The sequence below is a fragment of the Amblyomma maculatum genome, chromosome 10, assembly GCF_055883805.1.
Source record: "Amblyomma maculatum isolate TAMU_Amacu chromosome 10, ASM5588380v1, whole genome shotgun sequence".
NCBI classification, from domain to species: domain Eukaryota; kingdom Metazoa; phylum Arthropoda; class Arachnida; order Ixodida; family Ixodidae; genus Amblyomma; species Amblyomma maculatum.
In genome coordinates, this window is record NC_139353.1 from 181,049,481 (window position 1) to 181,066,102 (window position 16,622).

Below are 16,622 nucleotides of genomic sequence, written 5' to 3' on the forward strand. Positions count from 1 at the left end.
GGGATCGAATCCCGGCCTCGACGGCAGCTTTTCGATGGAGGCGAAAAGCAAGGCGCCCGTGTGCTGTGCGATGTCAGTGCACGTTAAAGAGCCCCAGGTGGTCGAAATTTCCGGAGTCCTCCACTACGGCTTTTCTCATAGCCTGAGTCGCTTTGGGACGGTAAACCCCACAAACCAAAAAAAAAATTGTTTATTTATAGGAAGGGAAAGGCACGGTAACTGTCTCACTTTTCTGTAGACACCGCAACCGCGCCGTAAGGGAAGGGAGGAAGGTGGGAGTGAAAGTGGAAAGAAAGAGGAGCCGTAGTGGAGGGCTACGGAGTAATTTCGACCACCTGGGGATCTTTAGCGTGCGCTGACATCGCACAGCACACGGACGCCTCTTCGTTTCGCCTCCATCGAAACGCAGCCGCCGAGGTCGGGTTCGAACCCGGGTACTCCGGCACAGTAGTCGGGCCTCTTACCACTGCACCACCCCGGCGGGGCACCCCACAAACCAATCTATTGAAATAATACTGCGCCTTTCCCTTCCTCTTAACCCCACAAACCAATCTATTGAAATAATAATTGGTTAAGAGGAAGGGAAAGGCGCTGTATCTGTCACACTCCTTTCTGTGAACACCTGATCTGCGCCGTAGAGGAGGAGGTTAGGAGTGAAAGTGGAAAGAGGGGCCATAGTGGAGGGCTTCGAAGTAATTTCTACCACCTGGGGTTCTTTAACGTGTGCTGGCATCACACAGACACCTATATCGAAACGATAATTGGTTCACAGGAAAGGCGCAGTATCTGTCACACTTGTTTCTGTGGACACTTAAACCGCACCGTAATGGTAGGAAGGCGAAAGTGAAAGCTGTAGTGGAAGGCTGTGGAACAATTTCGGAATTTCGATGACCTGGGGAAGCCCCGCCGGGGTGGTGCAGCGGTAAGACGCCCAACTACTGTGTCGGAGTTCCCGGGTTCGAACCCTACCACGGCGGCTGCGTTTCGATGGAGGAGAAACGAAGTGGCGTCCGTGTGCTGTGCGATGTCAACGCACGTTAATGATCCACAGGTGATCGAAATTACTCCGTAGTCCTCCACTACGGCTCCCCTCTCTTTCCACTTTCACTCCCACCTTCCTTCCTTCCTTTACGGCGCGGTTCAGGTGTCCACAGAGCAAGTGTGACAGATACTGCGCCTTTCCTTCCTGTGAACCAATTATTATTTTTAACGTGGGTTGAAATCGCACAGCACACGGACGCCTCTTCGTTTCCCCTTCATCGAAACGCAGGCGGTCGGGATCGAACAATCGTCCTTTTTCTTAATTGGTCCACAGGAAGGGAAAGGCGATATAACTGTCACACTTGTTTCTGTGGGCGCATGAACCGCGCCGTAAGGTAAGGCAGGAAGGTGGGAGTGAAAGTGCATAGAGAGAGGGGGGTCGTAGTGGAGGGCTAAGCAGTAATTTCGACCACCTGGGGATCGTACGCTGACATCGCACAGCACACGGACGCCTCTTCGTTTCGCCTCCATCGAAACGCAGCCGTCGTTACTTTAGGTTTTGGGGAAAGGAAGGCTCGGGTGGACACCACGGAATCGTGGACACCCACATTTCATTAGGTTGTAGTAGCAAAAAATATATTTTAACAGAGGAATTCGGGGCTTAAGGTCACTTGAAGGTCAAATTTAGTGCCACGCGAAGGCAGGCACAACCTAGCGCAGTGGACATTTGCTTCGGGGTGGTGAAGGGTGGCAGTTCCTGGCCCTACGGGGCTGGGACCGTAGGTCAACGCCGCTTGCGGCGGGGCTAGCCAGCCAGCGAATTTTATTTGTAAGCCGTCATTGCACCTGCCACTGCTTCGGTTGTGGACGACGGCTGTTGTTGCGGCGCGCGTCTTTATCTCCCTCTTCTTTTTTCTCTATTTTCTGTCCGCACGAGGCAGCGGAGGTGGCTCAGCTATAGAGCCAGTAGCAGGCCCGTGCATTTTCTTTTCCTTCTTCCTACAGACACAACCTTTGCTTACATCACTATCTGTCAAGGTCACTTGAAGGCAAAAACCGGCGTCACATTGAAGCCACATGAATCTTTCGCTTTCCTCCAGTTACCCTATGTTAAACCAACAGCTAATTTTTTAATGCTCGGAGTCTCGAAAAATCACGAGTAATGTCTCTAGCAGGTGGCAGATGACATGGCCTGGCACGCATGAACCCTCCAGACGTGAAGCACCCGCTTTTCGTTTAGCAGGTGCGGGCAGTTCGCTGTGTGAGGCCTCCGCTACGTCGAAAAATAAGTCCAGAGCTGCTCCAAAAAAGCACTAGCATGTCTTGCCAGTTGGCAGGTGAGGTGGTTGGGCATGCCTGATCCTTAGTACACCCCAAATAAAAAACATTTGCAGACAATCAATGAGATCCGTCTCATATATGCGAGCGCACTACTTTCATGCAGTATACACGATTATTACCTCGGTAAAAAAAAGTGACAAAGATTAATGGTCTTTTTTCAATCATTGTACAGTAGCAGTTTTCTTTTAGGTGAATTAGACCACATGAGATGTTCTGTAGCCATCTAATTTTTTTCAGATGAAGGTTTCGAGCACAAGCTGATCAGCATAGCCTTAAGGCCAGAGAAGTGGACACTACCGTGCCGCTTCTCAGAGGCATGCCCATGATTGTTAGAAGTGGCAAAACCTAAAAAGGATTCCCATCTCATCCTCCCATATGAATGGAGCTGCTCGAATTGACAGCTCCTTCCAACTTGCCTATGCCATCTTGTCTCATGACGAACCTGCCAGCCAATCACACATCCAGCGACATCCATGAGCACCAGCATGCCATTGCACCTCCAACCTATCGTTGCTGGTCATGCCACCTACTAACTAGCACCCACGAGAGGAATTCTTGTGATTCTTGAAATGGGGGTGCACTTACTTTTGGAGTAAGAATATGTTAGTGCTTTTCCGATCTTTCAATATGCTCAAGGTGATGAGACGATGTGTGTACACGATAACAGCCTTATAGCACGACTCCCCTATGTTGCAACAGTTCTGCAATTACTTGATCTTCCTCTTCCATTGCCAGCAAGATATCCACTTTGGTGTTAACACTGTTCCAGTAAAAATGTTACAATTATTTTTGCTTTTTAGAGCCCACATCTTCGACCTTGCCCAATTTCCTCTTGAACAATTTTGTCCTACACTTCATATTTAGACCTTTCACAATCCTTTGTTTATTATACTTTACTAGTTGCTTAACTCTTAGTGATTATATTTAAGTTATATCTTGTTTAAGACTTTCATGCTCTAGGGTATCCTTCATGCATCATGTGCGGCGCATGTGTAAAATAAGGGCATTCTTGCCCATACCACATTGACTCGCCAATATCCTGCCGTGATGCCCCACCTGCTACTTCTATTGTACAGACTGTGAATATATTAGCAAGTTGTTGTTCACCTCGTTTAATATATTGTTACTCAGCTACAGTAAATACTTGTACTTTGGCAAGATTTAGAGCTCCTTTATTATTCTTTTCACCAATTTTTTTAGTTTCTTCCACATTAGCTTCCTGCATTTCCAATTCAAATACGGGCTAATATGAGACCTCAGGACCCAATGGTTACTTACATCTCTGCTTGCCAAGTACTAGCACATTCTGTACAAAGCCTAGATGCGGGGCACAAATAAAGTCAACACCATTTTTAGCCTCCCAGTCCAGACACTTCATAATTAACACTGCTTTCCCAAAATGGCTGTGGTGGTGGGCTCTAGATAATTTCTATCACCTGATGTTTTCTAACGTGTACGAACAATGCACAGCGCATCGCATCTATTGAATTGCAGCTGACGTGGCCTGAATAGAATCTGGGTCCTCAGTTCATTAGTTGAGTGCCCTACTTATTGAGCCACTACAGTAGGGGGGTTTCTCATTCGCAAAATAAGATATTCATGATCGACAAACCTATTTGCTTCTGTAAACTCTAGGAATAGCCCTCTTGTTGTTCCTAGTTGCACCACAGTCCTCTACTGCCTGGTCACTTGCCTTTTTTTTCCTACATTGGCATTGAAATGGCAGAAGCTACCCATCAGTACAGTGCACTGCATTTTTCTTTTTACTGATGAGATTTTGATTCAACTACATGAATCAAGTCAACCACTGATTCTGTTATCATAGACCCAATCTTGACCAAATGTAGGTGCATACAAAGTTCACGTTGTACCCATGGTTAAACTTCATCCCACTGTGTATTGTGCAGGACACATGGGTCCTGTGTGAATGCCATGTCGCCTTTGCCTAGCACAGATTTAATGTGTTGAGCGTGCAAATATCCAACACCATATCACCAGCGATTTCACATGTTATGCACACCTTAGTTCGGCAATGTCCAATCTTGGATTGAAGCAAGTGCATGCATGCGCTTCCAGCGAATGCAAAGGGCATTTCAATTTAATCACATGCATGATTGATGCTGCAATATACTAAATACAAACACACATCCAACAAGTCAGTGGAAAGTCGAGCTGAACGCCTCTTGACTAAGAAAAACTCAGATCTGAAAGGTGACTGCAGAGCACCGTCTTTAGAGCAAGCAATAAACCACAGGGTGAGATGAACTTGATGAACTTAGTCGGAAGCAGAAACAGCCCAACACAACCTGTGCGGAGTCGCGCGTGGCCTCGCCACGAAACTGTCCCTGCTGCACCTATCAACCTGCAGTGCATGCACAGTACCACAAACCAGCGCACGCCGCCTAAGAAAAAACAAACGAAGAAACAGCACACACGCTGGCTCCGGGAAGCAAACTCGTCTCTCCTGCCGGCAACCGAGACGAACACGCTTCTCGGCTGTTAGGTGACGGGCAGCGCTGCTCTCCTGAGTACCAGATACCCATTGACCTGGTCGGCGGTGAGAAGGCGCAGCCTCGCGTACTCGTGCCGGTTGGCGTAGCGCAGCTTGGTCTTGGGATCCGTGTAGGGTGCCACAAGACCGCTCAGGTCCGAGTACTTGCGCCAGGGACGCAGCGATGGAGCGGCTTCGAGCGCCGCGTACGCTCCCGGCTGCAGCCGCTCGGCCGTCACCACTTGCTTGAGGCTCTTCCATACTCGTGGCTTGTTCTTGGCCGCCTGCGACTGTGACTGCTGCTGCTGCGACGGCTGCTTTGAAGCTGCAGGGGGTTCCTTGGACGTCGACGGCCGGTCAGAAGGATCGTCCTCTTTCTTCTCGGGCTCGGGTCTGGAACGCTTCTTGCCCATGGCTGGCGACCGGTGTCACGCCGCCGCAGAGGTTCCCGTATAAAACGTCGCAAAGGGGATCGGTTTGCTCAATGGCAAGACGGCACCAAAGATTCCGACGAACTGCGCTGGTCGCGTCGCAATAAAAAATATTGCAAAAATAAGAAGGAAAAAAAAAACGCGGTTGGTTACGATGCGGACTTGGCTTGGATTGCAACAGATCGTTTTCGAGTTGACGAGTTAGTGGTTTTGGCGTTCTGGTTTCGCTGTTTCGCCATCGGCGTCGGTTGCGAAGCCGTACAGTACAAGCGCACTTCTGAAAGCACCCTTATTTCCTACACGAGTAGAAGCTTAATATAACACGTCTTTCAATGCACAAATAAGAAATAAACAAAAGAAAAGTTACTGGCGTGCGTGAGGTGCGTTCAGAATGCCCGCGTCAGCCGAATCGGCTGGCACAATTTGGGAGCCCTGCGATGCTCGCGTTATGTCATATTCGGTTCGTTTTGAAAGAAAGCCCTTTCCACATTGTCTGACTTTTCATCGCCCAACCGAGTCAGCTGCCCCACTATCAGCAGTGCAGCTGTGGGACGGCATGTCCACGACCGAGCCATGTGACACCGGCGGGGGGTGTGAGTGGGCGTTTTCGAACGCAGCAGCGAGCAAGGCCGGCTGCGGCGCTGAGCGGTCGGTTCTTGTCGCACGACGCACGGGGACTGCTTGCTTCGTCATCGCCCGGTGATGATGACTCTTCAGGACGGCACCGATGACACGGCAAATTCGGCGGACAGCTCGCTTAAGGTAAGCCCGGCGCGCAATTTCCACTTGTACGGCCACAAACACGCCGAGAGGTGTACGAGCGATGTTAGGCCTACCTGCTTGGGACGTGACTGAATACTGGCGCTCGGAAATGTCCCGCAGAGTGAGTTGATCGCCGTCTTTGCTGACTGTTTTGTGCAAGAAACGCTGTTTGTTTGTGTGAAGAACGTGAATGCGCTCTTTGCTTAAGCGAACCACGGCTGTTGCGCTGCTGAAACACAGACAGGTGACGCGACTTTCGGCTGTCGCCTCGCTGCGCTCATGATTTGTGTCACAGCTGAGGCTTTCCGTGTCGCCGGCGTCGTGCACACGGCGGTGGTGGTGGCGAAACCGATATCTTGAGGTCAATGCGTTTTCTGAAACCGCTTTCCGATGCTCTGGTTGACAGCGGCTGACAGCCGCCCCATCCTGTTCTTGCGCAGTTATTGCGGAGTGTGCATTTTTCTTCGGGGGTCGTGTCATTGTGCTGCTACTACTGCTGTTTACAGGCAGCGGTCGGCACAAGCAGCTTGCATACGGCTGCATTTAGTGTCGCGTCTTCAGTCGCCGTCTATTTGGCTGTGTTGCTTCGGCGCTTGTCGTAGCCACATGTCAAACGCCATCGATGAATGATAAAATACAGATGCGCGGTCGCGGCCTGTGGCTGTATGCGTTGATGCAATCCGTGACTACAAAACGCATCATTGACTTTTTTTCTTTCCCTTCCGGACGTCCGTTGTCGTGTCGTTCTGGCCGGCATTGGGGCGTGTCGTGTCGAGCGCCGAGCCGATGCTGTTTGTAAAATGTGACGGGTCTCGCAATCTCCGTTTGCTGTCAAGTTCGCGTGCCTTTACCGCTCTGAAACCAGGCGAACGAGCCGAGGCAGGCGGATGGTCTCAAGTGGATTAGTAGTTGCAGGACGTAAAACCGAACCCTTAGCAGAAATCGGGGGTTGGGAGAAGAGAAGCTCGTGGTTTAAAGCACCAAACACTTTGGTCTCTCGTTCATCTTGTAGCCATTGTTAAGCATGCCACTTCACTCTGAGCCGTAGTATTTCGTATTGTTCGTCGTGTGGCTCAGTGACTCGGCTGTGGGTTGTCGATTGTAAGGTCACAAATTCGATCCTGGCCGCCGCAGCTGTTTCAGTGCAGGCGAAATTCAAATACCCCCTTATGCTGTGCGATGTCAGCGCCCATTGCGGAACTCCAGGTGGTCTGAATAAATCCAGAGCCCCGCACTACGAGATTCGTCATAGCCAGGTTTTACGAGATTCGTCATAGCCTAGGTCACGTTTGGATGTTAAACCCCACTATTTATGCAGCTGTTGATAACAAATTTTTTTTAGTCTGAGACCACTGAAGTATGAAGTGGTAGACTCCTCTTCCTCAAGGCAATGGTGCAAGCCGATTATAGTGACATTGTAGTTCGACGGCCTGTCAGTTGTTAATCCCCCTGCAACGCCCTCTGATCTGCGATATTTTACTAGTAGGCACAGGTGATTAACCATAATGACATGACAACCAGCAAATGACTTTGGGTGGAGGGCCTCCTTTAAATGTCATTCTTGAGTTGTATCCTACAAGATAACGTGCCTTTTCAGAGTATGCCTATACTGGCAGTGAAAGTGTAGGCACTGGATTTGATAGCCTTGTAGAAGTTCTAAATGCGAAACGGAAAGCTTCGTACCAGCTGTTGGTGTCTGCTTATTGTGCTTTACACACAGGCAGTGCTGTGATTTGTGTTGAACTAGCGTTCTTCCGGGATTCCATGCATACCTCATACCTCCTTATTCACATAATTGAAACTGCTCATGGCATGTGGCTATTTATAGAGTACTCATCACAGCTCTCCTGCAGCTGTAGGAAGTGGGCACTGAACATTTGATTATCTGCTTTGTCATAGTGATACATTTAGTCACGGACAGATCAATGCTGGTCAGGCTTCGTCATTCTAAATCTTTCCTCATGCTGCTTAACGGAGGTGGAAAGGTACTTGCTACCTTTGCGCTAGTAGTTCAGGACACATTTACTTACCTAATTATTGAAAACTCTAACAGCGTAACATGTCGAAAGATTTAGGACCGCTAAAGTGTGGTCCTTATTCTATCCACAACTACCTTATGTGCGCTGCAGTCCTTTGATCTATACTAGGCCCTTTTGGAAAACTTTTCATTCATTGGGTAGACTTTCTTTTTTTTTCTTTTATTGACTGCTTCACTTATGTCATTTTTTTTGTAGCTGTTTGACATGTACACATCATGTTTCTACCCTAAAATTAATGAGCGATTCAATACAGACATGACAAAAAAACAAGGTGATATTTATAACTAATACTTGCTTACAGAGATAAATTGCACACTATAAAGGTTTGCAGCTCTTGCATGGGGGGTGGATTGGGAAGGGGAAACATTCGTTCAAATTTAGGAGTGGGGCCATGGGTCATGCGGATCTTTTTGTGTTCTGAGGTTGCAAAAACCTTTTAGTACACTAGCTGCCACCTTTGCACATCTCCCACGCACACTCGATCAGCACACACATACTTGTCGTTTGCCTCTCTCATGGCCGCACTGCCGCTGTCTTGATTTCTCACTAAAAACAGACATCTCACAGAAGACCAATAGCACGCAAATCAAAAGGCCAAAACTTCACACATGCAGTGCATAAAAGGGCAGGGAATTGCCTTCCAAGAAATGCCATTAGGCTCCTGCGTCTGTGCTTTGGCTGGTGGTTGGCATTGCACACCTGACTGAGGAGTCAAACGAGGACAACCTATATCTTGCGAACAGAAGGGGCACTTGCCACTCTGATAGTGAAAAGAAGAGAACTGCTTGTGGAAACGTTTTCATTTATTTCTAGAGTTTTCACGGAACCTCATGTTCTTGTAATGTTGGGCTCTTAGAGGATTAGGGTCTCGGCACACTGCCCTGTTTTCTGAGTGATAGTATGTGCCTCTTTGTCTACACTTAGTGGCTCATTGTGTGTTGGCAATGTCAGCTTCAGGTTTTGTGGGTGCTGCAGTAGCAGATTCAGTGAGCACGCGTGTGCTTGGGGCATGCTGAAATTGATATTATGACTGCAGGGGGAACGGGGGTAGAGGTAGATTATTTCTCTGCTAATTGAAGGATATCCCACCGTGAATTGCACTAGGTTTGAAAAATGTGAACACTTGAGATATACGTGCTGATCGCTCCATGTTAGCAGAAAACTGTCCCACAGTAAAGCAACGTTAACAGGTTTACGCCATGGTCTGGGGCTATATTTAAAGGAGTATAGGCACCAAATTTTCATGGCTTTTTTCTACTTGTAAATGATACGTAAGACATTCCTATATGTGGATCATCATGTGATTTTCGCCTATGACCGCTAAATAATCTACAATTGGATTTTCTTTTCTCGCCAGTTTCGGCTTCAGGAGCCGAAAGGTGGCTGTTACGTCAGAAGTCTAGGTCACGCGTGGCATCAAATAAGTGATATAATCACCGACTCTTCACTTGTTGTGATCCTTGTTCATGAGGCTTGCTGGCTGTAGCATTGTAGTGAATTTAAATGACAGAGAAACGATTATATCACTTTTTTTTTTCATCCCTCATTTGACCTAGACTTTATTATTTTTTTTTTTTTCCAAGGAACTTTATTGACAAAACCAAATAATATGTACAAACACCGCTTGGACCGATAGCTCAGTAGGCTAGTGGCCGGTCCAAATACAAATATTACTCTCAGGTTCAGTCATAGAGGATCAATGATTGAAAGGAACAATAAAGATATAAACGCAACATTACTGCTACAATTGCATACATATGCAAGAATACAACAAAGTGCAAGTAAAATAATATACCCACATAATTATGAGTACCAAATAAAATCGACAAGCATAATAGTACTACAATGAAGAAAAGGAGAATTAGAAAGAATATGGTTGCAAAGTACAATAAAGTGCAAGCGAAGTACACGATACACTCACAAAATTATCGCGCACACGTAATAGCATGTGCGCAACAACAAATAGCACCTTGACTTAATAACCACCGCTCGGCTGTTGAAACTGAAATAGATGAGAAAACAAATTCAATTATAAATTATTCAGCGCTCGTAGGCGAATATAGCGTGATCCGTGTACAGTGTGTTGCATATCATCACAGAGGATAAAACTCGAGACATTGATTGCAAACTGTTTTATTGCAAGTGGTCACATAGCAGTCGTGCCTTTGACGACCTGTTACAGCGATGCTTACAGCCTGTTCCTCTTTGGCATTGCATTTTTCTTCATTTTACAAATGTACAAGTGAAGTGAAATGAAAGAGATTTGGATTGTGAGAGACTTTGCCATTTTTCTTCATTTTACAAATGTACAAGTGAAGTGAAATGAAAGAGATTTGGATTGTGAGAGACTTTGCCACACACGCTCCCTCCACAGATGCGGTCGGACACCATCGACCTGGCGGACCAGTCTCTACTGGTGGACATCTCGGATGCCCTGAGTGAGCGGGACAAAGTCAAGTTCACTGTGCACACCAAGGTGCGTAGTGTCTCGCTACAACGCCTGGCTGTCACTGTCACTTCAGTAGCATTTGTGCTACATGCACATATTGTAGAGGGCGCATTGTCTGAAGGGGGGGGGTGTCCTCTGCTGTGTTTGCGTCATTTGCAGACGACGCTGTCGGACTTCCAAAAGCCAGAGTTCTCAGTGCTGAGACAGCACGAGGAGTTCATCTGGCTGCACGATGCTCTGGAGGAATGCGAGAACTATGCGGGATTCATTGTGAGTGTTGCACGCAGAGCCTTTTTCATGCACAGCGATGTGTGCACGAACGTTTGCAGTTGGTCGTCACTGGATTGCATATAAAATGACCTGCAGAAATGCACATCGTGCATTATTTCGACAGTGGGGAGGCACTGTTTTTCTAATATACTTGTTTTTCACGCTAACAGTTCTCTTGTAGGAAATTCTATATTAGGTTCAAATTGAAGTTTATTTACTCTCCTGCTTGAGGAAACATAGAGAGGAAAAAGCTTCCGGGATCTTGACAGACTTGAGCCCCAAAAAGCCGGCAGCAAAATATAAAGCTACAAAGAAATATCAAATACACAGCGCCCTTGCAGTATTGCACAATATGTGGGAGCACAAGGCTTTCTACCTATTTCGAGTTCAGATAGGACTGCGGTACACAGGCATAAAGTTAACTCATTGTAATAAACTACTGTGAGCTTTGTTACTGAGGAATCATTCAGAGGCCATGTAAGCATTAGATCTGCTGCGAAAAATTGGCATTTTGTTTTTGCAGGCAACTTTGGGAGGGTTACAGTTTTCACTGGCAGTGTTGTCCACTCAGAATGCCAATATGCATTAGTAGACAGTGTATGAGGCTATTCAGAATCGCTATCACTTGTCAGCCTGTACAGTAAGATTTGATGGAATTGGGGGGGAAGGTGATGTAGATTTGATGGTGGCCATTCCGTACTTTCACAGTGCTGCCTTGGATGAGGTGCAATTAAATGGTGGCACTCATCTTTTTGCGCATACTCGAGGACAAAGAAGTCGTTCCTGTGAGTGCTGCCATGTTTATTGAAATGTTAGTGAATGAAATTTGTGCATTTGAGCGCTATTGAGACATGATTTAGTGCTGAGAACAATGTTCACTTTAGTTGTAGCCAGAAGTAGAGAATTTCAGTATTTTTTATGCTTCCACCTCTTTGCACTGTTGACAAGGACAAATATAAGGCCACCGACCTGCTTTTGTGATTCATATAAATTATTGGCCTTTTAGGGTTTAGGTTAAAGTGGAAACTGCAAAAAAAAAAAAGAAAAGGGTGCTTTACGATATGCCTGTATGGTAGGCCCCATCTGCATGCAGGGCCTAGAACACTGGCATTCATGCCATGCTGTACAGGTGCGGACATCGGTAAATGGGCACGCTTTTCTATTCTAATTGCGTTCACATTTTCCCAGTCGGAAACAATGAAACAATACTTGTTCATTATAAAGCCTAGTATTGCCTACCAGCCTGCACATATCAAAGCTGCCACTTCCAATCGGGCAACACGTGAAAAATGTTTAAACGCAATGGCACTCTGCGTTTACTAACGTTCGCACCTGTACAGTCTCTCTTAAAAAGTTTAGAGCCCAGAGGGTTTGCTTCAGAGCCGCCTGTAGTGCATTCACAGTGCTCTAATTATTCTTAACTAAAGTGTTGTCCTACCCTCTCCAAAGGAAAGAATTTCCATGAATCCTAAAGAAGCGCTACTACACGGCTTTGAGGCAGACCCTCTGGTCTCTAAAGTTTTGACAGACTGTACCTGCAAAATGTGGAGATAACTACAGGAGTTGTACTGAGGAAGTTAAAGGAAGTTAAAGGAACATCGCAAAGGCATTGTTCCTGTTTTGGAAAAAAATTTGCTTGTTTTTGCTTTTTTAATTTTTATTTATTTATTATATTATATTTATTTATTTAGGACCTGGAAGCGTGCGAGTATGCGCAGCAACCAGGCAGATCTCTGACCTGCCCCCGCATCTCGTATCTGCCTCTTTGTGTTTGGAATTTCAGATTCCCCCAGCACCGCCCCGTCCGGACTTTGATGCGTCTCGGGAGAAGCTCCAGAAACTGGGCGAGGGTGAGGGCTCTATGACCAAGGAGGAGTTCACCAAGATGAAGCAGGAGCTTGAAGCGTGAGTGTGAAAGTGTAGGGGGAAGCAAGAGATCTTAGGCAGGCCGACACCAAACATTGCTCGTGTCTGAGACATTCATAGCGCTCGAGGTGATCCGTAGCTGCAGAAGTACACCCTCTGTGCATCCCCAGCAATATTGTGTTGATGATTAGCTGACGCAACTAGCAAGAATAATTCAAAAAGATTTGTTTTGATGCTTTTTGCTTTGAGGGAGAACAGGGTCCTTGATGAGCAAAACATTACAAAAAAGAAAAAGAAAAGCGATTTGTTGAAAAGGAGATTTCGGAAATGTACAGTCCATTTCCTGCATGCCAACTAATTTATTCACTCCCTGCATCATTTTTATAATGTGCCAATGAGCTGAATAAACCATATCTATGTTAATTTTTTTTTCTCAAAGCTCAAATTTTTGGCGGTTTGCTAGTTGAAGGATATCTTCACATCCAGAGGCCACAGAAGTAATTTTTATTATAGCGTACTCCTGAGTGATTAAACTATACAATTTTGGGAACAGTTTTCTCATTTTGCACTTGCTAATTGTTTTGTGCGCTCTCATTTAGATGACCTTCAACAAGTGGCAAAATGACTAATAATGCTTTAATCAAAAAAGTAGTCCCTATGTTGTATTCTTTACACCTAATATTGTCTAGCCACACGTTAATAGCAGTTTTCCAATTAGTGATTTATTTTCTCCATTGTTTCTGTAAACAAAGGAGTGAAAATTTTGAAAACTGACATAGCACAGAAGTGATAGCATATTTGAAAGCAGCGTAATGAACTGTTAAAACTGTGCATTTTGCATTTTCATTAAATTTAGTCTAAATGTCAAGAAGAATGTTGCAAGAGCCCTGTCTCCCCTTAGCGTAATTCTGACAGGTGCGGAGCAAATTTTAACTGTGCATCAAGGAGATTGAACTGAAGTCACGTAGTAACTAGTTTGAAAGGGGGTGATGGCATCTAATTTCATTTGCGCGCATTTTTTGTGTGCTGTGACGATCGTATCTTGAAAGCTTGTGCAGTTGCCACGGGTAAATCTCATTTGCTTGAAGCAACAGCAGTGAAGCGAAGCCCCTCACGTGGCGGACTCTTGGTGGTACCAGTGGTTAAAACTGTTTGCTGCAGTTTCACACGCCCTGCGCTGTCAGGCCCCAGCTCAACCTCTCTGGTTTCCGGTGCTGGTCCACGTTCTTGTGCGGACCGGTCTTCCTCTCGCTGGTTCATTGCCTCATTTTTGTGTGTGGTTGTTCTGCTCTCCTCTCCTGCTTCTTCCACTCTGTTGGTTTGGGGCTTCCACGGACAGCTTTATTGCATTCACTGCCTTCTTTCAAAACTGGAGCACATTGTAACCTGCTAATTATCGCCTGTTGGTTCCTGCCCTGTGTGATAGCAATCACGCTAGCTCCTGAATTCTGCGTGCAAAAAAAATTGGGGGGGGGGGGGGACACTTAAAGCTCCATCTTAAGGGCACGACACAACAGGGTTAATCCTTGCCATCCGCAGTTCCGCTTCCCACGCAGGTATGGATACTGTTCCGTCTTTCATAATCATTATGGGAAATGCCGTACAACACATACGTAGTGCCTCCGTCCGTCTTGTTACTGGGTCAGCACTTTCTGTAGCATGCCACGGACTTGTCACGTCAACACAACGACGGACTTGACTGTGCACGGCTGACCATAGCTGCTGACTGCCACCTGGCCCATCGCACATTCATTATCACGAGCCTCCACGGATTGTGGCATGTGATGCTGCAACCTACACAATCTATTCGACTATGTTCGCTCGAACCAGTGCATTTTGGGATTATACATTGCGAACGACGGCGCATACTATGCGGGTGATGCTGACAACTCTGGGAACTCTGGGTTTTCTGTGAGGCAGCCCCTTTACTTTGTTGTTTAAAGTAGGTTTTCCAGGTCTGCTTGACTATTTGCAAACGTCGACATAGCAGAATCGCCTTGCTTCTACTCCGTATTATTAAGGTTAGCTTCCTTATTCTGGCCGGCTCGTCCAGAGAACTTGCTAACTGCTTAACATTCTGCCCTTTGTTTCTGAATTGGAAAACCCTCGTTCAACTTCTGGCCCTCAGTTTTGTTGCTAGATTTGTTGCTTTTTGCATAAGCATCCCCTTTTGGTGTTGGAAGTATACCTCAAAAGTGCATTACGTAAGGGCCTTATACCCCTGTCACACGGCACTTCTCCGAGGTCTTTACTGCAAAGGAGGTTTATTGCTCTAAAAGGGCAAAACCAAAAAGGAGCAGCAGCGCATGCTACATGGCAAGTGCAAAAGAGATGGATATGATGATGACGATGATCGACGCAACCCCCTATAGTCATCTGTCTACCAGCAAAATCACTTTTAAAACAGGGAACTAAAGCATGGCAATATGAAATAAATAGTACTTTAGCCAGCAAACACTTCCCAACGGAAAATGAGCGCACAACAAAAAGGGCAATGAAGTAAAAACACTGGAGAAGGAGAAAAGTAAAGCACATGTATGTCAATGCGGCTGCTGAAAACAATTGAAGTGGTATCGCATCAGTCCTTGAAATTAACCTTTGAATAGAATTAGGCCTAAATATAATATTCAAAATTATATTTGCGTCAACGTTTTTGTCTTCTGAGCTCTCTTGCTGGCGCTCATACATTTGGGCTGCTCCTTTACGCACCTTAAAGGGACACTAAAGAGAGAAAGGAAGTGGGTTTGCATCGATAGAATGCCAGTTCCTGATTACAAAAAGACCACTCTTACTGAAAACGGAGCTGTTATAAGGTAGTAAAGAAAAATAACAGAATATACAGGTATCGCCACCACAGCCAAACGGCCGAGGCTCGTAACTACAAATCACGTGACGTGCTAGGGATCCCGGAGGCTGACAAATGCGAATTACGTTGCATGTTTGAATGCGGTAGTACGTTTTTTCTCAAACATGATAACACGCTTTTATCATACGTAACGACGGCGGAAAGACAACGTAAACGTTGCAAGGCAAATACAAAAATATACTTGGAGGCGCCACAGGCGCCCACTTCAGTTTTGGTTATGTTTCAGCTCAGGCATTTCGTGCGCACTCGGATAGCTTGTTTGAACCTGCAGCGCCTGAATTACGAGCTTGGAGCAGCAGATGCGCCTTGATGGTTCCCATTTGAGCATTTGGAGGCACGAGCGAGCTAAATCTGCTACCGCCGACACGCTCCTTCGTTCACACTTCTGCGCCAACATATCGCCGCCGTTGCCGCTTCGACTGCGACCTGACCGCTTGACTGCAGCTACGTACGCCACGAAAAGCATACATATGCTAAGTACTGAAAGAAAAATGCATTATCATTCAATTGTTCACTAAATCATGGCACACCTGACCAACATATACTGCGTCAACAAGACCTTCAACGTGCTATTTGCAGGCGTCGTAAACAAAAGGGGCATACTTGCCGCTCATACCAAGGAGAGCGTCGATATATTGCGCTCGTCACCCGGCGGAAAAAAAGGGCCTCGGGTAAAAAGTAAAAACTAAAAATAACGAAGCACCAGAAATACATTACAAAAGGCTAGCAAAAAATCGATTTGTAAAAAAAAAAAAAAAAAAAAAAAAACCTCCAGTAGCGGAACTCGCTACTGCTTGCTCCGTAACGTTCGGCGCTAACCGCTCGGCTACGCCGCGCCACAGAAACCTTGGAAATATTTCTAGTTTTCATGTCATGGCCCCATTTACAATAGTGTTTTTGCTGCCGGTCTAAAAATTACAACTTCTTGATCATCGGCGCATGCTGCCTGCTCTCATGTCTTGCAACTAATGTTCTGGATGCCTATGCGCACTATATTGTGCACTGGATCCATTTTAACATGTGAAATTTCACAGCGCTTGCAAATGTAGTGGCGCCGGCACTTCGGTCATGTTCTGCTACTGTGGACTTAATTTTCGCTGAACACGGAGCTATAGCACAAGCCTTG

The 16,622-nt window shown here is 46.2% G+C and overlaps 2 protein-coding genes across 3 annotated transcripts in view; one reads left to right on the plus strand and one right to left on the minus strand.

The window, feature by feature from the left end:
• Positions 1-2,848: 2,848 nt before the first annotated feature.
• LOC146178042 (INO80 complex subunit C) lies at positions 2,849-5,683 on the minus strand. Its single transcript, XM_084580711.1, has one exon. The coding sequence runs from the start codon at positions 5,224-5,226 to the stop codon at positions 4,822-4,824; it is 405 nt and encodes a 134-aa protein (XP_084436837.1). The 5' UTR covers positions 5,227-5,683; the 3' UTR covers positions 2,849-4,821.
• Positions 5,684-5,814: 131 nt separating this feature from the next.
• Snx6 (sorting nexin 6) overlaps positions 5,815-16,622 on the plus strand; it is a 35,312-nt gene continuing 24,504 nt past the window's right edge. The window contains exons 1-4 of one of the 2 annotated variants that reach the window (XM_084580709.1): positions 5,815-6,006; positions 10,420-10,521; positions 10,654-10,764; positions 12,548-12,669. In XM_084580709.1, coding sequence (XP_084436835.1) covers positions 5,947-6,006; positions 10,420-10,521; positions 10,654-10,764; positions 12,548-12,669 — 395 coding nt within the window. In that variant the 5' untranslated portion in view covers positions 5,815-5,946. Of the gene's footprint in view, positions 6,128-10,419; positions 10,522-10,653; positions 10,765-12,547; positions 12,670-16,622 lie in introns of both variants that reach the window. The other variant, XM_084580710.1, reaches the window with a different exon arrangement.